The 22,686-nt window shown below is 34.9% G+C and overlaps 2 protein-coding genes across 2 annotated transcripts in view; one reads left to right on the top strand and one right to left on the bottom strand.

The window, feature by feature from the left end:
- The first annotated feature begins 2,566 nt into the window (after positions 1-2,566).
- ggh (gamma-glutamyl hydrolase (conjugase, folylpolygammaglutamyl hydrolase)) lies at positions 2,567-9,670 on the top strand. The gene is made up of 9 exons (XM_065261771.2): positions 2,567-2,738; positions 2,827-2,935; positions 3,067-3,117; positions 3,240-3,324; positions 6,023-6,161; positions 6,287-6,393; positions 6,497-6,587; positions 6,671-6,805; positions 8,968-9,670. Exons 1-9 carry the CDS (start codon positions 2,636-2,638, stop codon positions 9,087-9,089), a joined length of 942 nt encoding a protein of 313 aa, XP_065117843.1. The 5' UTR covers positions 2,567-2,635; the 3' UTR covers positions 9,090-9,670.
- Positions 9,671-9,806: 136 nt separating this feature from the next.
- unm_hu7910 (un-named hu7910) overlaps positions 9,807-22,686 on the bottom strand; it is a 34,559-nt gene continuing 21,679 nt past the window's right edge. Inside the window, exons 9-17 of the mRNA XM_065261770.2 lie at positions 14,306-14,456; positions 14,092-14,228; positions 13,912-14,010; positions 13,738-13,827; positions 13,519-13,656; positions 13,043-13,178; positions 10,539-10,630; positions 10,290-10,423; positions 9,807-10,169 (exon numbers count right to left, since the gene is read on the bottom strand). Coding sequence (XP_065117842.1) covers positions 10,019-10,169; positions 10,290-10,423; positions 10,539-10,630; positions 13,043-13,178; positions 13,519-13,656; positions 13,738-13,827; positions 13,912-14,010; positions 14,092-14,228; positions 14,306-14,456 — 1,128 coding nt within the window. The 3' untranslated portion in view covers positions 9,807-10,018. The remainder of the gene's footprint in view (positions 10,170-10,289; positions 10,424-10,538; positions 10,631-13,042; positions 13,179-13,518; positions 13,657-13,737; positions 13,828-13,911; positions 14,011-14,091; positions 14,229-14,305; positions 14,457-22,686) is intronic.

Below are 22,686 nucleotides of genomic sequence, written 5' to 3' on the forward strand. Positions count from 1 at the left end.
TTTGGTAATTTTTGATATATTTTGAAATATATTTAAAATTATATTTGAAAATATATATATATTTGTCATATATGAATAAAATCTTTAAAAAAAAGCATTTCAATGAGTGGGAAAAAATTAAATATATTTCTATTTTGTGCAATGAAATGATTTTAAACCAATTAGATATCTGAAAGACGATATAAACTAAACTCATTTTTTTGAACACATTTTCATCTAATCTGTAATAACAATTCTTAATGTATGAAGAGGGAAATTTGTCCAAACTTGGGTTTTGTCCACTATTAAACAGGGTGATATAGTTTATCTTTTTACAGTTGGCAACATTCACCATAGAAAATAAACAGTATCAAAGAACCAAAAACACAGGATAAGCAAGAAAAACCTGCGGCACACCATGGAAATAAATACAAGGAAACTAAGAGGTTCTTTGATGTCTATTGTTTTATTTTAGACACTGGAGGCATATAGTCTGAACTGAAGCTCAAAATGTTTCATTTCTAATGTGGGTCACGAAGCCCAAAGAATCGAAACGCACAGAAATTCAGTTACGTGGGTGTTGAGTATTTTTATGTTTCAAATCATATTATGCCTCCAGCAGGATAACTGTGAGTGTGGTGTACAACACTGTAGTGTGCATCAGGATCAATGCACTGATTGTCTGTATTCACAATGGATGTCTTGCCTCGCCTCCACAGCATCAGAGAAATAATACACCTGTAATTGGTAAGTTGCACTTGCAATTTGGATGTAAATGTACATTTTAAAAGCTCTATTTTTAGATGGATATGTCTAAAACTGTTAAAATCACAGAGACATTAGATGGACACTGCAGTGACCAAAGTCAACAAAAGTTTATTAAATAGAATTGATAGTCATCTTTATCTTTTTTCTTGCTACAAAATTGGTGCAGTCACTGTGCAGTCATTTAATGTTTTTTATATTTTGGTTAGATTATTGTAGATTGTAGACAGAATTTACATAAACTCTTATAAAACACACTTTCACAATCATTTCTTTCAAAGAACACAGAAACACTTGTATATGATATTTGTGCTCAAAACAGTACACAAGTAACAAGAAGTAACAAATAACAATAAAATACAAAACAACCATGGAGCATACCCTCAGAAGAGAGATCAGAAGTGAAAATTGTTCATCTACCCATGTAACAAATATTGAAATAAAATTTACAATTTGTTCCTTTTGCAAAGTGAAAGAAAAGTATTTTTACACTTTATCAATTTTTGTTCTTATTTATTGTTGGCTACAAATTTCTGCTTTGTTACTTCTTGCATTTTATCAACTGTGTAATATTTCTGTTATGATGGCTCTTTATCACTCTGACATTTTTGAAAATAAGGAATTTGATGATGCCTTAATTTTCCATTGTATGATGGGAAAATACCACATTTACAAAGCAATATAAATCTAACTGTAAATGTTTTGCTCCTGATTTAAATATTTATTCTATCTATACTTAGTTTAATTCTTTGTTGGTCACTGTTGGTCATCTTTCAAAAGATCTCCAATATAAAAAGAAAATACCATTACAACATTTGATTACATTTATTTTCTTCTCTGTTTTTATTAGAAAGTTGCTTAAAGAATACGAAGGTGAAGAATAAAAATTCAGCCAACAGAAAGCGAAAGAAAAAAGCCAAGGAATCAAGGATAGCCAACTTTGAATGCAGAAAAAAAATAAGGAAAATAGTAATACAAAATTATAAAAAAAAAAAAAACATGAGCATACAATACATTTAAAGTTTTAATTGCCTTTTTGCAACTGGAGGTAGATAATAATTTATTGTAAATGAAATGAAATACATTGCAAGCAAAATAATTAAATTACAGAGAAAGTAAACATCTTCATATTGCTTAATAAATCCAATAAAACATCTTTAAAGCAAAGCTCAAAATCATGAAATTTTTTATGTCAAATTACATTCCATAAATAAATGTAGGAGAGTTTTTGGTGTGAATTACAGAAAGTGCGATTAACTTCTATTTTTAATTTGAATTTTGTCTCAATAAAGGTTTTACCGGATAATACTGATGAAGAATCGTATAATTATTCTCTTTGACCCTATTCATTAATAAATACTAATTAGGGAGAGTCCAAACCTTCTTCCATAAACCATTATCCACTAATCTGTTTTATTGTGTAACATGAGGAGTGGAAACATAGTTATTAGGAAAAAAAAGAATGAATAGGTTACTTCTATTATTTTTCTGCGTACTATTTTCCTCTCTTTTTTTATTTATTTACAAGAACGTTACATACATATAAGAGGATCACAAAGTGCTTATTATTACATTCAAAATATCTACCAATTGATCAAATCAAAGGAAAAATAAAAATGTAAAAAATAAACAACAACATTGGGATATTTTATAATTAATCAATAATAGAAAAGGTTGTAAAAAGTGTATACATTCGTTTTGTTTTTTTTATTTCTAAGATTTTTAATAGTTTCAACATAATTCCTTACTTCTCTTCTATTTATTTTCCTCACGTGACGTTGTTTACGTGCCAAGCTTCACGTGACTTCCGACGTCACAAAACAGGAAATAACAGTAGCCTACCGCTGTCATGTGTAGCAGGACAGACAGATCTTGAAAAACCTCTTGAAACATGACTTATATTCACTTCTTCTGCGTTTTGACAGTTTTTGTCAATGCCGTATTTTCTGCCAATTTCGGAACAAAGATTAAAACAAATGAACGACCGATAATCGGTGAGTGGCGGTGCATTTAAAGCGAGTTTGCTGGTTTCAGATTAAATCCTTATGTATGTAAATTAATTATTAATAATGTTTTGTCCAGGTGTTCTTACGCAGGAGTTTTATGATCCACAGCCGGGTAGAAACTCTTTCATTGCGGCCTCTTACGTGAAGTTCCTTGAGTCTGCAGGCGCTCGAGTGGTGCCTGTCATGTGAGTTCATATCATTTTCACACAATAAAACCTTTTATAAAGGTGATACAGCAAGATTAAATAGAACAATGATTTGTACATTAATATTGAATGTAATAATGTAATGTATATGTTTTTTAAATGTTTTACAGGATCAATAAGTCTGAAGAGGAATACACACAACTCTTTAAATCCATTAATGGGTGAGTGAATATCAGTCTTATATAATGATGGAGGTGATGATATTACAGAATGAGTCATGTCATGTCATATCATATATAATTTCATATATTATGTCCTGTCATGTCATCTCTCTCTGTCTTAGTGTTTTGTTTCCAGGTGGTGGAGTGAGTATAGAGTCGTCTAGTTATTCCAGAGCTGCTGCTGCTTTCTACAGACTTGCCCTTGAGGTTTGTGTACAAATCGGTTTATCAGCTAAATATGACATCATCACCATGACAGTGCATTTAAGTTAATGTGTAATACTAGCACTTTCGAGCGTTAAATCATAGCACCATATGCTGTAATGTGAAATTAAACTGAATATTTTATTTCAAAAATACTTTTACACCATATACCAGGATGCAATTTGCAGGGGGGTGGAGGTGGGGGGATTATCCCCCCTCTAGTCTTTATATCCCTGTCTCTGATTAATGATTTAAATCCCCCCATGATTTTTGGTCATCAAACGGACATATAAATGGCCTAAAGTAAAGATAATTACGTAAAAACGCTGCCACGCAATAGTGCAAACAACAGTAAAATCAGGAATGGAGTATTACTGTCAGCGCTTCCGCTCTTGTGACTATAGGTGAATCTTGATCCCTTTTTAATCCATGCCTGGATTTTCCAAATGTCATCAAGCAACAATAGTCTATTTCAATAATAAATGAAAAGAATTCCAAGCAGCATATCATCGTATTTTACAGGACCGTCAAAAAAACAAATCCAAAATATATTACCATTGAGAATGAGAAAGCAGAAACTACCGTTGTTAGAATCGAGGGATAAGCAAAAAAATGAGTCAAAAGTCTGTCATCAAACAGAACGACTATTTTCTTAATCTGACATCCAGTAGGCATATATAGCCTATTAGCTGTTATATTTAAAGTGCGTTGTGCATTGCATTTTTTTCTATTAAAATATTGGGGTGGTTTCCTGGACCGGGATTAGTTTAAAGATACAATTTGTAAAATCCACCACTAGAGGGCGCACAATCAAAACAATAACAATGACGTAGATTAATGACACTCTGAAGCAACGTGGAATGATGGGATTTGTTGTAAATCACGTGAGGTTAAGTAATTAAAGGTATAGTGGAAGATTTTCCAGAATTTTTGAAAAGAACCGCCCCTCCGCTTTCTTTAAAAAATACACATGTGCAACACTCTACCTCCTCCCAAGAGGGAATGCCTATTAAACGTGTGCACGAGAGAGAGAGAGAGAGCATGCAGGAGCCTAGTTCTTCTCTTCGCTCTGTTTACAAGTTGCTGTCGGCATGTTTACTGTGTCTGCGCGGTTCGGGATTTGTGCCTGGGCTAGCATCGCTTATCATAGCTAACATCAACTTTTACTAGCAGTGATTTTAAATGGATTTCCTCAAATAGCATGACAAACTTTACCTGTCGAGTCGAAACTTCAGGCGAGAAGCCCAACCTGTGATTTTTGTGCACACCAGCGTGTGAAATATTCTCCCAAAAACATTCTGGTTTTGTTTCTTTCTTCAAAGGCCTTTCTCTTCTTGTCATACAATTCGTAGACACTTTTTCTCTTGCGACCCTCAGGCATTTTGAAAAAACACGGCGAGAACGTACGCTTCAATGAATGGTTGAAACCGTAGCCCACCACACATATACACCTAAAAGTGCACATGTGCAAAAAGCGAACCTGGGACGAGCACGTACGACGGCCTTACGTCAACATATCATCAGAATGATTCACAACTGGGATGACCAATATTCTAGATGATCCACCCGGAAAAAGAAAATCTTCCGCTATACCTTTAAGTTTTATAAATGTTGCGTTTGATGACAGCGTTTTATTTCATTATGTAAGGTTTCATGTAATATTCAAAACGAAATTGTTAGTCATAGATGTTATAGTATTAGTCCAATTCGATGGTGTGTTAACAATCTTACCATCAAACTAGATCAACAAACTTACCATAAAGAATGGCAATTTTCTCATAATTTACAAGAAGTTGAAAACATTAGAGATATTGTTTGTAATCAGCTGAATAAAATATATAACACTGGCCTAGTGGTTTTTGGATATTTTAGTGCAAATATCTTACAAATTGTACCTTTTAAAGGTGTAGAAGGATCTTCTTGAATTTTAGAAAAGAACCGCCTTCTCCACTTTAAAAAAAAATGCAATTGCGCAACACTCCTGATTAACAACTAGGAGGACCAATAGAAAATCCTCCGCAATACCTTTAAGCCAGGCCTTAGTTTAATAGTACTAGTTTCAACAAACATGCCTTACTAAAAACATTACTTGTGTGCATTTTGAGGAAAAAAATGAAGGGGGCTGATGTATTTCAAGATAGGTCAGTGCAAGTTGTTTTCAGTTCGGACAGCTTGTACATTTATTTTAGTCTAGGACTAATCTAATCCCTATCTGGGAAACCGGTTTATTATGTTTATAGACAAGTGTTTGCACGTCTGGCATAAAGCAATGCATTTTGGCATGTACAGTTCAGATTCTGTAATTGTTTTATTAAGTTTTTGTAACTGAGGGCAGCTAGTTGAGAGCTGTGCAGTAAAAGTAAACCTCACCCCCCAACCTTAAGAAGTGCTCTCGCGACAGATGTTAGAGCTCATAGACTTTAGTTACAAGAAATACCCTGAATAATCAAAACAAGCCTGTGGTTCATAATTTATATTCATAAATAAAAAGATTTGAAACCCCCCCCTGATTTTTTCACAAATTGCACCCTGCTTACTACATTAAGCTAAGCTCTTTACACTACACCTTATTTTACTGCAATGTTTATTTACAGTAATTTAGTATTCATTTATACTCTGCTATGCTTTGTGTTTTGAGTAAGTCAGAATTACTTTATCATTAATTTATTAAGAAACATTTGTTTTGTGTTTTTGTAATCAGGCAAACTCAAAGGGGGATTATTTCCCTGTATGGGGGACGTGTTTAGGATTCGAGCAGCTCACGCTGTTAACCAGCGGTCAGTTATTATTGTCTCACACTAACACCCGTAATGTTACCCTGCCACTCAACTTCACTGACGGTAATTCAACTTTATCAATTTAATACTTTATCAAGACATATGTGTAGTTATTTTCATTCTTGGTAAATGAACTTCCAGTGTTGTAACACTTAAAAAGTATTTTTTCTTTATTTGATGTTGTTTAGAAATCAGAGACAGTCGACTATTTAAAGACTTTCCTGATGATCTCATGAAATCATTGAGATCAGAATCACTCACAGAAAACTCACACCAGTGGAGTCTCACAACAGAGGTACAGCAAACATAACTCTCTCTATACAGCTAAAGTGATAACAATTACAGTTTATTAAACTATTATTAATGAAATAATATGAATATTTGCTATTAAACTTCAGAACTTTACCAAGACTGAGACACTGAAGAAGTTCTACAGAGTTTTAAGTACCAACACAGACGGACAGAACGAGTTTGTGTCTACAATGGAAGGTAAATGATCAGACATCTACAGTTAACTTTCTGTTGTTTGCATGAGCAACATCATCACTTCCTGTTTCTCTGCTTGTGTACAGCGTATGATTTTCCCATTTATGCCACCCAGTGGCACCCGGAGAAGAACGCCTTTGAGTGGACTCGACCCCATATTGCCCACACACCTTCAGCTGTTAAAACCACGTTCTACACGGCTCAGTTTTTTGTGAATGAAGGTAAGGTTAATAATACCAATACTAATAACACACCAACAAAAATGTATCTACAGTTATATAAATATACATATACAGCCGCAGAAAAAATTTAGAGACCATTTCAGTGGTCCCTATTTATAGGTATGTGTTTAGGTAAAGTTATGACTTTTTTTGTTTCATTTTGTCAACTACCAACAAAATGTTTCTGCCAAATTTTTTATACAAATTATGTTTTTATTTGCATTTATTTACTGAAAATTGAAATTGGGAAAGCACGGTCAAAGTAAGTGGTCTCCAATCTTCAATACTTCAGAGAAAACAAGTTCAAATTCATTTCTCAATAACAAAATAATGGTTTTAAATGTATTTTAGGAAAAATGCAAAAGGTTTTTAATCTGAGTCTTGTCATGCTCTGTCTTTTTCATTTGCTGTTGGATGACTTTGTCACTCCAAAAGGTTTGTTTTTGTTGAAATTTAACAGACACTGGACTAAAATGGTCATAATACATCTAGAAATGATGATTAAAGTCAAAACTGGATTTTTTTTGCGGCTGTATATATATATATATTTACCTTCATATATCCACACACAAACAAGTACACAATTCTGTACTGGAATTCAACAGGAAATTGCGTTTCATTGTCATGAACATAATTTAATAAAACCAAAAATTATGCAAAATATAATGTCTCTTTCTCATTTGAATTTGGGGGCTTTGGGTGTCATGCACTAAGCATGCATATGCACAAATTTGTTCGTAAAATGTGCGTACGAACGTTTCAAAGGTGCTGTGTGTAATTTTTTAAAAGGATCTTTTGACAGAAATGCAAAATAATATACAAAAGTATATTTTTAGAGGTGTATAAAGATCTTTTTATAATGAACCGTTATGTTTTAATTACCTTAGAATGAGACATTTTTATCTACATACACTGAGGGTCCCCTTACGTGGAAGTCACCATTTTGTTCCGCCATGTTTCTACAGAAGCCCTAAACAGACAAGTTGTCTCCTATGATGACATTTTTCCGGTGAAGGCTATCGTAGCTTCTCTATGCGTTTCAAAAGCGATGGGTGAACAGTGGACTGACCCGTTGGTTGCAATTTGAAACCTCACCACTAGATGCCGCTAAAATTTACACACTGCACCTTTATTTTACAAATCATGATTCAACAAAAACTTTCATATTAAAATTTAAATGTATGCAAAAACTTAAGAACAACTTAGAGCACACGTGCGCAATAATCATGAACAAGGAAAAAATTTATAAAATAGTTAACACAGATGTATATTATAGGATTCTTTTTCCTTGTTCATGATTATTGCGCACGTGTGCTCTAAGTTGTTCTTACGTTTATGACATTTGGCTGACGGTTAATTGTTTGTTAAATTGTGGCGCTTATGATGATTAATTGCCTGTTTAATGCTTTGACATTTAATTTTTTTGTTTATGCAATTATTTTCACAGATTGTTGTGATTATTTAAATTAAATCTTTTTCAAGGTTTATCTGGCAGTAAATATTTATACACATTACACCTTTTTAAAACTAATCTGATACTGTCTCATTTATACAGGCGCTGCAGCTCCCCCTTGTGTTTTTTAGAGAGATGTGCAATATTCGCGGTGATCTGAAATCATCGCGATGAGGTCAAACAATCACGATGAGACGATTACTTAATCATTGTGACAGCCCTATACATTTAAAATACATTTTAGTAAGAAAGTTTTTGTTGAATCATGATTTGTAATTTAAAACGTCTATATGCACATTTTAACAACAAATTTGTGCGTACGCATGCTTAGTGAATGAGACCCAATGTTACCTGAATATTTTCTGTGGCCGGTTGAATAAACTGTTAAGACTAGTTTATCAGTTAGTCATCTTTTTTTTTTTTTTTAAATGATCATAACTGTTTAAGTGAGTTGGAATAAATTGTAGACTGCTCTCATTTCAGTCTGAAAGTAAGACTGATTGGCCTATACTAACTGCTAGTTGATCAGATTAGTCTTAACCTACTGGCTTTGTTTATGCATTCACTCCATGATGAGAAGTTTTTAATAGCTGTTTAACATATCAATTTGCCATTTAATTTCCTTTAATAATGCATTGTAAAAAGTAATGTAATGTCCTTTAAAAACTAATCTTGACCATTTCCATTGTTAATTTTGTTGCTTTCACAGCAAGAAAAAGTTTTCATAGTTTTGGCAGTACAGAGGAAGAACAGAAGGCGTTGATTTATAACTACAATCCTATCTACACTGGAACCAAAAGTCCCTTTGAACAGATCTACTTTTTTGATTAATTTATTAAACATGTATTGTTATATCCATACACTTATAAAGTGATTTTACTGTCTCTACTGTACATAAAGTAATTTTAATGTTAATTTAAAATAAGTTTACAACCTGTGATGTGTGACACTGTACAGCAAACATTTAAGAGTGGACTTCGTTTTTTATTAAATGACACAAAAATACAAAAATTTGGCATTTCATGTAAACATTTTCATTTTATACAAAAATCATCTAGATTTTCCATGTAGTGTTAACAAATCACCTGAAAACATCTCCCTGTCACATTTCTCTTCCAAATAATCTGAGATTTTAATGAAAATGATATGTTCTCAATAAAAATTCAGATTAAACAAAATGCATGTAAGAAATACTCTCATCATGCATGAATTCTTCAGTTCTTTAAATCATTTGTCGTGTGTTAAAACTGACCTGGATGTGTGTTTACCAGGCACAAAGTGAATTTATGTTTGTATGTATGGCTCCTTACATCCATATATGTGGATATAATTCATTCAGACACAGTTTAACCTACGATACAGTGCAATGTTCAATCACATGATTTCTGTGAGTTTATAAAACAGTAACCTCTTCAAGTCTCTTCTATCAGTAACAAACATCAATTGTGACTCTAGGTCAAAGGATTTCTTGACTGGTCCCATAACTAACCACCTGTTAATCCTTAACTTTAATCTTACAGTCGAGCACTAACTAATCGGATCCGTTTAACATATCAACTTCAGTCGTTATGCTCATCATAAATCACGTTATTCATTACTATCAATAGATATGACAATTATACATAAAAACTGATACATTCATATTGCCTCACGTTCAGTACCACACGACAGCAAAGTAAGATGATGTATGATGAGCACTACATCAGTCAATCTGATTGGCTCCTGACGGTCATTCAAGTCTCTGCGATTGGTCGATTGCTCTATATGGGTGAAAGCGTCTGTCTCTGTAATTGGGTGAGTTGGGGATGCCAGACGTCCACGATGAAGATGAGTCTATAGCTGTCTGCCTCCTGCCAGACCTCATGCTCGAACGAGTCGTCAAATATTAAGACCTTTCCCTCCTCCCATTCCCTATACAGACAAAAACAGCTGTTTTTTAAAGGTTCTGGTGGTCTCAGTAGTTCAGGTGGAGACCAATGATAAGTGATTTCAGTTGCATGTGTTAAACATGATATTTGTGTTTAAACTGACCTTGTCTGGTTTGTACAGCGGATTCTGCAGCCCTTTTTAGGGATGATGAGGCCTAGATGCATGCGCAGTCGACAGTTAGTGGGACCGGTATGAGGCCAAACGTGAGTACCAGGCTGCATTACTGAAAACTTGATCTGAAAAGAAAGAAAAGCGGTATTTGTATTACAATAAACTGTAGGCTACAATATGTTAGTTGGAGATGGATGCACAAATATGCTTATTGATACAGAAAATGGGTGGGCAATGTACCTGTCCTCTTTTACACCCGGTGGTTTCTGGGAAGCGTTCCAGCAGAGCACAGGTTTTAGGGACGCTACCACATGAAGAAGCAACTTTTCGGCCTGTGAAAGATTTAAGGTGCGTGCGTTAGTTTGGATGCAAACACACAGTAGCTGGGTTTCCATTCAAACGTGAAGCGAATCTTTTCAAGTTGTGCAAAAAAAAAAAAATGCGAATTAGATGCGTTTCCATAAAGTTGTTCGAGCGAATGACTGTTGTATTGGTAACCTACAACCTACTAACCAACAGTAAAAAATGCAAGGCATGCTTAGAAAATAGAGACAGGACTGCATTTAGTTACAATTGAGCAAGTTTTTGCTTGTAATTGCCAAACTGAATGCTTGATGCAGGCACAATAGGTGGGGAATTACAACGACATCAAGCCGCATATATGATAAAGACAACGGCTACATCCCAAATGTTTAAAATGCTGCCTCCGAGGCAATAAGGCACGTCTGAATGTGCAGGGAATGTGATTGGCCAAGCCTGGTCGAGTAAAAAAAAAAAAATGGGGGCCAAGAAAGCAGCTGGATCACAAAGTTTTATTTTCACGTTTTAAACCTTTTGATTAAATTTAATTAATATTGCAAATATGGGATTAGTTCTCACAAAGGCACAGAATTCATTTATGCTGCCTATGAAGGCTGTCCAAATGCATTTCCCGGAGCTGCCTTCATGCCGCTGAAGTCATTCCCTCATGAGGCAGAGAGAAAACAAGTCAGCTGCCTTATGTTTTGGACGCAGTCAACGTCAGCTGATACAGTTAGACAACCAGTCACGTGGGCTTAATGTTCGCTATGTCAGAATTTATTCTGCAAATGCGTCTCCATCTCCCATTATTCGCATAATTCAAAAACCACCTCAAGCAAGCGTAAAAAAGTTTTTGGCGAATTTGCCGTTTCCATCCCTTGTTTCTTATGCAATACTTCAAAATGCGCATAAAGTCAGTGTGATGAAAACCCAGCATTGTAATGCTAATTAATGAGCTTAATGTATATAAACATCTGCCCAATTCATAAGAGTATAAAAAGTACATTTAGATTTTTTGCTTATATCTCTGGCATCATGCAAGCTTAAACCAACACTGGTGTTTCATACAAATCCTTCAATTCTCCTGAAATAAAAGGCTTTCCATTTCAAGTTGGAAAAATGGGTTTATTCATTTCACAGATGATTTTATTCAAAGGGACTTTCAATATCTTTGAGTTAGTAAATGTAAATAAAACTCATGGAAAAGATAAAGATTCATATATTTGAATCAATAAAGTTATTTTGCACATTCACAAACCCAAAGATATAAAAATGTTAATGGGACACTCTACTTATTTTGAAAATATGCTCATTTTCCAGCTCCCCTAGAGTTAAACATTTGATTTTTACCGTTTTGGAATCCATTCAGCTAAATCTCCAGCTGATCTCTTAGCATTGCTTAGCACAATCCATTGAATCTGATTAGACCATTAGCATCACGCTAAAGAATATCCACAGAGTTTGGATATTTTTCCTATTTAAAACTTGACTCTTTTGTAGTTACATCATGTACGAAGACCGACCGAAAATTAAAAGTTGTGATTTTCTAGACAGATATAGCTAGGAACTATACTCTCATTCTGGCGTAATAATCAAGGACTTTGCTGCCGTGACATGACTGCAATGATATTACGCACTGCCCGAAAATAGTCCCCTGCTATTGAAAGTTACCAAGAAGTAACTACAGAAGAGTCAAGTTTTAAATAGGAAAAATATCAAAACTCTTTGGTTATTTTTTTGCGCGATGCTAATGGTCTAATCAGATTCAATGGATTATGCTAAGCTATGCTAAAAGTGCTAGCACCAGACCCGGAGATCAGCTGAATGGATTCCAAAACGGTAAAAATCAAATGTTTAACTCTAGGGGAGCTGGAAAATGAGCATATTTTTTAAAAAAAGTGTAATGTCCCTTTAAAAGCTCCTCCTTGTGCTTATAAATAGCACGCATTGTGAAAAGTCGTGCAATACATACACCAAATTCCCATTCTGTATTCATTTGATACGCCAATCCTTCCTGTTCACTTAATATGGCGCATCTTTTCGTGTCGTTCTATTTATTGGTTTCTCAATTTTTTTCTGTTTTTAAACCTTTGTCGCTTGGGTTTGGAGTTAGATTTGGGATTTGCTTTAGGATTCCATTTAATATATAGCTTTCTCCATGTTTTTGTCTATTTTTAAACTATGGTGGCTTGGAGTTGGGGGTTTGGGTTAGGATGTTAACAACAAAAAGGTTGTTCTAACTCAAACTCAAGCGTCAATGGTTTAAAAACAATTTTTTTTGAAAACCAATACAATAAAACAATACAAAAAGATGTGCCGTATTAAGTGAACGGGAAGGACTGGCGTATCATATGCATGCAAAATGGAAATTTGGCATTATGTATTGCATGCCTTTTCACACTGCGTGCTTTTTATAGGCATTTCATGATTACACAGTACATTACCTTGCTGCCACAGAGTAAACTGTCCCCAGTCTCCCGTCTCTCTCAGATTTTCGTCTTCTGGTAAGAACAGTCCACTGTTTCTGTCTAACACAGACAGAGCTTCGTCTCTAATGGTCAACCAGTTACGCTCCAACATCTGGAAACACAACATACAAACACTTCCTTCAGTGTTTAATATAAAAGTCATGGTCACTTTTTGATCAATCCATCCTCCAAGGTCAGGCCCATGTGTCCTTTACCCTGACCACTTTTTCCATGATTCCATGGTGTTCCCAGGACAGCCATGAGATATAATCCCTTCAGCATGTCCTGTCGCTCAGGGTCAGCCCAGACACCCTTTGGAAAAATCTTATTCAGCCGCTTGTATCCACGATTGCTATTCATAATGTTTACAATTGCATTCAAATTTACAGCGAAGACGACTAGCCAAGAAAATTGTAACGGATTCAAGACATGCAAACTTAAAAAGTTATCACCTTGACTAAATCTGTGTATCCCGTCTCTTTAGCCGTCCACCAGGGCTGAGCACGGAGTCCTGCGACGTTATACAGAGATCTCTGCCATACAGAGGCGAAGTGCCCCCGTCGATAGCCCGCCTCATACCAGTCATATGCCTACGTACAATACACCATATACATTAAGTTTATCCAAGCACAATCCTGATCTGAATTATCTTTAATTTGATGTCAGCTTACACTCTTGTCTCCTATCCGCTGTAACGCATCACCGAGGTGAAAGTAAAATCTTCCATCATCAGTGCCTGGTTCATTAGTCTCCAAACCCTCCTAAAAACACACACACACACACGTTGAGATCATTTGTGTTTAAGTATTTACATTTCTCTTTATGTGCATGAGATTTAGCATTACCCGCAGATAAGGTATGCTTTCTGCAATCTTGTTTTCAGATTTCAGTATGAACCCGTAATGCACTTTGGCAAATCCGTCATTTGGAGCAGCTGCTAAAACCTTGGGAAGATTTTCAGGAACAAAGAAGAATAAATCTCTCTACATCCCAACACTTACAGGTAAATGTGATAAGCATCTCACCTCCTTGTAAACTCGTTTTGCGGCCTCGTTGTCCCCGAGGAGCAGATATGCAACACCGAGGTCATTCTTTAGACTTGTGTCTTCTGGAAACATCTGCACTAGCTTATCCAAAGTAGCTAAAGATCCTCTTGTGCGACCTGAACGGAGATGTCAATCAAGCTTTCAAACAATACTAATATAACTCAGACTTGCTGAGAAATTGTTATGCGTGTACCTAAAAACTGCTGCCTATCCGCTCGTCTCTTTAATGTGGCTTTAATGAGGTCATGTGGTGCGTCTGGTAGTTCAGCTGCTTCTCTGTAGGTGTTTACTGCCTTCAACAGCATCTCATTACTGCGCATTTTCTCAGCTAAATCATCTTCTGCCTGAACAGAGACACACACGGTTATTCAAAAACATATGATGATCGTCTAATTTCAGAAATGAACATTTACATTTATTTGTATAGCAGACACTATAATCCAAAATTACTTTGCAACAATAAGCATAGTATACAAAATACGAAAATTGCAGAATCCTTTTAATCGATACGAGCGCTCTCTTTTTACTGGACTTTGTTCTTGTCAGTACTACATAAAACAGAATAATTAAGTGTTTTATATTGTGGTCCGAGAGATGTTTCTGCATGTTGCTTATAAATATCAGTGGTGATATCTCACACTGTTTTAATATAGTCACTTCACCGGAAAATAAGTCATCAAGTGATGACACTTTATGACACGTGTAAACAGATGCTCCAGATAAAGAGAAAATAATTGTTGAAGTGTTTAAGAACAGCGTTTAGGCCTGTGGATTATGGAGGACCACAAGAGTCATGCAAAATGTAATAAAGAACTTCGATATTTAATAACTACCTGGACAATAAAAATAGCAATTAATAGATTTGTTTAAAAATTCATTATTTAATCTATAAATAAATTAGTGCTGGGCAAAGATTAATCGCGATTAATCGCATACAAAATAAAAGTGATTTTTAGCATAATATATGAGTGTGTGCTGTGTGTAATTATTATTTATTAATAAAGAGACACACATTCATGTATGTATTTAAGAAACATTTACATGTTTATATATATTTATTTATATTTTTATATATTCTATATTAAATATAAATGTAAAAAATCGATATATAAATAAAACAATTCTGAAATAAATATATGAATGTGTGTGTGATTAAATATACATAATAATTAGACACAGTACACGCACATATATTATGAAAAAAAATAACTTTTATTTTGTATGCGATTAATCGCGATTAATCTTTGCCCAGCACTAAAATAAATATGAAATATTAATCCATTAAAAAATAGTTCAAATTAATATAACAATTTATAAAAACAACATAAAACACTCAATAAGTTCATCATTTTAAATTGCATTTATAAATTCTTAATTAAATAATGGAATTTCAAAATGTATTTCAAAAAGCGATTTAAAAAGAGAAAAAAATAACTAGATTTATAAATTGAACTACACATACAGGTTTAAAAAAGGGCATTTCCGTTTAACATTTCCGTTTTCATTTTCCCGATGGTTCTCCTTATTCTTTTCGCTATTCAATTTGCTTTTCGTTTTAGCCTCTCTATTTAGCTTTTCCGTGACTCTTTGGGTCCTCATCCGAGATTTATAAATCTGCGCATGATGTACAATCAGAGCCAATCAGCGAGCTTGTTACATCCACCTGGCCATACAGATGTGGCCTTTAAAAATGCGCGTCTCTGAGACCAGAATGCCGCGGAGACTTCCGAAATTCTGCGAGATCCCGCAAAAGGGGGGTTCGGTGGGGGACGCAGGAAATATAAAAACCTGTAGAGGGCAGGCGTGTTTCTTGTAGGCCATACTGACCACAATGTGTGTGCTCGACTTCATGCTGAGCGTATACTGTATGATATTGAAGTAACATGACACGGATTATCGATGTATAGGCGATAGACTTTGATGTCATACAAATGCATGCTTTTTGGCAAACATTTTGTTGGCGAAGTTTTCTTTTGCCAGTCACATATTCTTCATAAAAATCCGACTCAAACGCGCATCATTTGTCTTATTTTTTCCGTGTACTTACAGTAGAAGAGACGTGATGTATGATAATCGAGTCTTATAACAAAATAATTCGCGAAGACCTTTGAAGAGACCGAGCGCATTTACGCAATATCATTAACTAGTTTATCTAATTTTACATTTAGTTCATTTTTGCATCTGAACGTTTTAATAGCTTTAACATGGTTGTGGTGCGCTTTTCTGCATTACTGAACAGTAGGCTACTTTTTATATTATTATGTTTCCCTTTACATGGTATGAAACACGATAAAAGTATGCATTGGTGTTTAATACATTTCACTGAGAATTTGTATAATATGTTATACTTTTGTACTAAGGAAATAAAATCATATTGTGAGTGTAAATATTCATAAATTCGAGGAGTTTCTGATGTGTTTGTCATCGGCAAAATGCGCAGTTTCTTTGTTGCTGATTAAAAACCGTTGGCTATGTGATTGTTTAAAATTGACATTTTTTCTACTTATTATTAATTTATTTTTTGCCTACATTTACTCAATTAATATCAATGTGAAAATATAAGTAAATCATACTTCAAGTTAGGCGTAAAACTTACACATTTTTGATGTCAAATATAAATAATAATAATTTGAAATATGCAATTATTACAGTTTTAAAAACTTAAATATATTACTCTGACCTTTTTAAATATATTGACTAAAATAATCTGTAAATGTAATACTTATATTATTAAGGCGTATACATCAAATATATATGTACATTTTACACAAAATATCTGTTCTATTTTTAGTAATTTATTTTCCAACTAAAAAAATCGCATAACTGCATTAAGAGATTTTATTAAGTTACTTTAATCATTTATTTTAGAGATATTTACAAAGCCACTGAATCATTTTTAACAGTGTGTACATTATGACCTTACGGTAGACTATTATTAAATGCATATAAATAAAAATATGTAAAACTAAATAAAAAAGATATCATACACGGACTGTATGTAAGCATACGTTTTCTTGTTCGGTGCACGTGGGTTTTAAATGCCGTTTTTCTAAAGAAGAATTTTAAAACTTTATTGGTGGTAGTTGAGAAGAATTCCTTTTTCCATTTCTAAATCATTTTGAGCGCAATATAAATATATCATGTTGTTATTCTTATTATATAAGAATACGCAATTTTTACAACATTTTTAACATATAGAAAATACACGTTAAGCATGTTGTGTGTATTTCCTAATTACAAGCTTTTGATGAAATTGCACCAAAACTAAACGTGCATAAAAACATAAAAAAGTCATTTAAATAAGCGAAAAAATATTTTTTATGAGCTCAAAAATTTGAATAGGCTATAATGTGCTATTGCTGAAAATTGCCCATCTCTAAAGGAGAGTATTCATCTTTAAAGTTTAAGAAACAAAAAAGTACTGATAAGCATTCTCAAACATATATATTCTGCAAGCACTCATTTATCCATAATGATGTAATTTATTTTTAATAACATATTGTCGCTGTCGGGCAAAGATACTTTCTGGACACTAAGACCATGTCTATGGGTTCAAGAATAACAAAATATTGGCCATTTGAAACTCGAAAGTCTTCACTTTATTTTGTCCCATTGTTTTCCATTTTGCGTGTGGTAAAACTCCTGTGCGCGTCGTTCAAATTCATTGAAATTTCGTTCACTTGTAGTTTAGCAAGTATGTATAATACAATTTCAATAATGTTTTTACACTGCACATCGTCTGAGGAAATCCGAAATTGCGTCGAGGGGAACCAAGCTGACAGCCGCGACAGCAGAGATTGTCACGTACCTACAGAAGGGTATTGGAAAAAGCTTGCATCTGACCTGCAGCGATATCATTCTGGCTTGTTGGGATGTCAGCCAGCGAGAGTCCTCTGATTCTGACCTTGTTCTTTTACTCCTCAGAGTCTAAAACCAGGAGGGCATATTAAGTATTCATTGTATTTTCATTTTAACAGAGCAGCTATGGTTGCGCGTTTCACACACCTCTCCAAACCACGTTGTTAACACTATGCTTGTTCGACTTCATGCGGCGCCGCAAGAACCGACAGCCGGATGACGTCAGAGTACCGCGAGAATGATTCAAGAAATCATATTTCGCCTCGCTCTCGCGATACTGTGACGTCTTCTGGCTGTCGATTCTCGGGGCGCCGCGTGAAGTCGAACAAGCCTATTGACAGCAGCAAAAGCTACGCATGCGCTTTTAACTTGTAAAACTCAAAGGTGTATATGGGTAATGTAGTCTCTGCTCTCGGTGGGACGAATTAGGTAGCTTGCATTGTGAAGGGCGCTTTGAAAAGCGGCAGCGCAGCCAAATAATTAAATTAAGCCTCTGATTTAAACAGATGTGCAAATGAGCGTTCTGGTACGCTAGAAGTACGTTCTGGGCGCAGGGAGAGATGGTGGTACGCTCAAGAGCTATATTTGGAAGTGGCGGTACTGTGTACTGGCGCCTACCGGCCCACATTAAAGCACTGGCAGTAGCAAAGGTAGACGGCCCTTTGAAAAGCAAAAGAAAGCTGATAAAAATGAGAAACCTACACTGAAATAAATTGGAGTAGGATTTAGGCTACTTAACAAAATCTAAACATTTTTCACTCAGAAAATGCTAGTAAATATAAACAAAATTATCAGCAGCTTTAACTTTATTACTTTTTTAATTTTAAATCACTCTTTGTTTCAGCGATGTTTATAAATATACTATATTTTTGCATTTTGATTACAAACTGTTCTACACTGAAAAGAAACTAATGTAATCTTCCTGATTTAATCACGTAAAACACGAGTCTAAACACAAGCACCACTTTTCTGAATGATGATAATCACAAACATCCCAGAGTTTGTAAACCAATTGTTTGTAAAACATATTTAATGCTAACTTTACTTAAAAATTCAGAAAATATTTTTTACAGTGTATAAATAAAAAGACATGAAGGAAGTTAATTCCAAAATGTAATTAATTGTACATGGTTTAGCTGCTTGTTTTAGCAGCTACCAGTGACAGAGAGTCAAAAAATTAAAAACCACCCACCCCTAGGTCTGCCAATTCTTTGCCAACCCCCAATGCTAATCGATCACCTCACGAAAGAAAACCGGTTTATCCAGTTTTCACCAGCGTGTTGGGTTTTAATATCAACCCTTGCAGTTTCTTTGTTAAAATGTAATTTAAGCAAATAGGCCTAATACATACGCTGTATGTTATTTTAAATGAATGTTTATAACTTATAAAATTAAGTGGATATCAGGTAACTTAATTTGACATATGTTGATATAACCTAGGCTCTTAAGTCCCACGCAATCACCATGCGACACACGCATTTCTGTCAGTTCACACGCTCACACACCAAACCTTGTAAGCTATTTATCACGCTGAGAAGTAAAATAGAACTTTTCCTGCTATACAAATTAATAAAGGAGGTGCTGGTATACAGAGCATTTCTGTCGAGTTTAGCAGTACATTTTTTAGGTGTGGTCAACTTTACGCAGCGCCACAAGAACCGACAAGCAGATGACATCAGAGTACCGCGAGAAATAAAGCGGAGGAGGTCGGGTTTAAATCGCTCTCGCGGTACTCTGATGTCATCCACTCATGTTTGAGTCTGTATCAGATGAAAATACAGATTTTGAGGAACAACTTATTGTTTGGAGATTGTCAATGGACGTTTCTGAGTGTTATGTTTGTTTTTTCAGTGTAGACCTGCAAAACGCCAAATGCATAAAAATTAATTAATATGGTAATGTCTTAGCATGATATGTTTTCTAAAATGTTTAAAAATGAACAAATCAGTTGTGCGAAACTACACAGAATTTTTTTTTAATGAAACATATTCAATGGTTACAGTGCCTCATGGTGGGGTTGAACTTTGCCCCACAGCCACCGTTCTGGGAAACTGCCTAGCTTAGTAATTCAGGCTAATCTTTAGCTAAATCATTCACATGGTTTTATACATTAGCCTATCACAAATATTTATGGTATGAATATTTAGACCTGGATAAATCTACTTTAACATAACAGCCTTTATACCTGGTATGTATAAATTTTACTTTGATAGGATAAAAACTGTTTTTTTTTTTTTGTTAAAAAAAATCATACTTTAATCATAACTCTTTAATTTGTCCTTCTCTTTAACATATAAATTATGGTTGCTACCTGTATTTGTGGTCACACGGCTACAAATCTGTATGGTTGCCTAGATAAAGGGGGTGGGTCAACTTACCCACTGGCTCACTTTGCCCCACTCTCCCCTACTTGGTATTGAGAAACGGGCATTGTTTATCGAAGCCGGAGCGCGAGCTACAAACTACAGAGCGAGTGCGCGGGTGCACAATGGTGAAAGAGCAACACACGATGTAAATAACTAAACCAGTGCTCGCAGTACACTCTAAAAAAACAAACGGTGCTATATAGCACCAAAACAATTGCTTTGGATCGTAACGATAGAAGAACCATTTTAGTGCCATATAGCACCGGTGAAGAACCAGTGAAGCACCAGTGAAGCACCAGTGAAGCACCAGTGAAGCACCAGTGTAGAACCATATAGGGGCCATATAGCACCACATATGGTTCTACATAGCACTATATGGTTCTACACAGGTGCTTCACTGGTGCTTCACTGGTGCTTCACTGGTTCTTCACCGGTGCTATATGGCACTAAAAATGGTTCTTCTATCGTTACGATCCAAAGCAACTGTTTTGGTGCTATATAGCACCGTTTGTTTTTTAGAGTGTACAGACGCTTTATATTTTAGCGTACTGCGTACCTTCACTTTCTTTTGCGTGCCACCACTTCTCATGTTGCTGGTACTTTGCCTTAAAGAGTCAAAGGGCGTTTCTATGTGGCACTGCGCAGACAGTTCGGCAACGAAGACATCAAAGTACCGCGAGAGCAAGTCGAAATGTTACAAATGGTTTGACTTTACCTTTGCTCTCGCGGTACTCTGATGTCATACGCCGACCAGTCAGCGCCGCACCATTTAAAGTCGAACACACAAAGCGTCAAGGCAGGGCCGCTGGAAGTCATTTTGAACAGGGGGTGCTGTGAATTTTTTAACCAAAAAAACCTATGAGCCTATAGGCCTATTTAAAATACATTTTAAAAATAAATACATTGAGATTTACTACTTTATTGTCATATACACTTCAGGGCACACAGCCAGGGTCTGAAACACACAGACATCATCAGTTCTCAGATGAATATGCGCTATTAATCAGAAGCAAAAATACTTATCCCAGGGGGAATTACTTTCGTTACAATTTACATACAACATATAATATTATAACAACATATAATATTAATTAAACTTCACAATTTTCAATGTCCATGCGGACGAACATATTTTACTTTCGTTTTTAAGTTAGAATCACACGACAGATGTAAAATATTCTCACATTAACATACCTAGTATATTTTTATATAGATCTTTTTTTTACTAAATAGTACTATTACTGTCTTTTTTAAACTTATAAATAATTCATAATTTGAACAAAAATAATGATGGGTTTAGTTCTGATATTGTATACTTTTATAAAGAAATACATGGTGTATAATTACATTTTTAGAATAGGCTTTATATAAGGTTTGTACTGTAAAAATACTCTATTTGTTACAAACAAAAGATAAAGAATTTACAAACGTGTGGAGAGCCATTTCAGCACTTGGACAGCGAAATGTTTTTTTTTTAAAGCATTACTTAAAATGTTTTCTCATCTCACCATATCTACAGGTGCAGAGTCATTATATACAATAAATCCGTTGGGTAGCATTAAAAAAAAAAACATTTAAAAGTAGATGCATTTGTTTAAAGCAAAGCATTTATTTACTTAGCTACAGATGAAGCAGCTATTTAAGCCTTCTAACGTCTCATAATTGGTCATCATTTATGTCCAAGAGACTCAATAATAATCTGTTACATTTTAATCCTTTAATTTTTCATATTAAAAAGCGTTTTTGTGCTGCTGCGCATCCATGTAGGCTATGTAATAAACAAACCCGCGTTGTCATTCCGTTAATACGCATATTATCAATGCGCTCTTTACTCGCCCAGAAAAAACTCGCGTCGCGCATTGCGCCGGTTGTATAATAGAAATTCCAAAGTCTCTCATGAGCTAGGGGACGAATGTCCAGGGAGTTCAGTATTTCTGTGTGGGCATGCATCAGGGAAAGGTGTGTGAGTCTTTTCCAACCCAGTCTCCTGAGGTTGCGTATAAATAGCACGAAGTGTAAAACTCGTGCAATACATACGCCAAATTCCACTTTGGCGTGCATATGATACGCAAGTCCTCCCCATTCACTTAAACGGGGCATCTTTGTCGTTTTATTTATTGGTTTCTCAATTTAAGACGCAAGACAAAGAAAGTGCGCTCGGATGAGGCCACGGATAGGCACAGACAGTAATGAAATTAAAATCCAAAATACACGTAATAACCTAAGTGTGTCAAAAATAATTTCCTAAAATATTCATAAGTAATATATCAATTGTGCAAAATATTTTTACTTAAAAATATATATATTTCTCGCTTTTCCGCGACCATGCGTCAAGTTCTGGAGGAAAAGG

The sequence above is a fragment of the Paramisgurnus dabryanus genome, chromosome 2 (assembly GCF_030506205.2).
Source record: "Paramisgurnus dabryanus chromosome 2, PD_genome_1.1, whole genome shotgun sequence".
Taxonomy (NCBI): Eukaryota; Metazoa; Chordata; class Actinopteri; order Cypriniformes; family Cobitidae; genus Paramisgurnus; species Paramisgurnus dabryanus.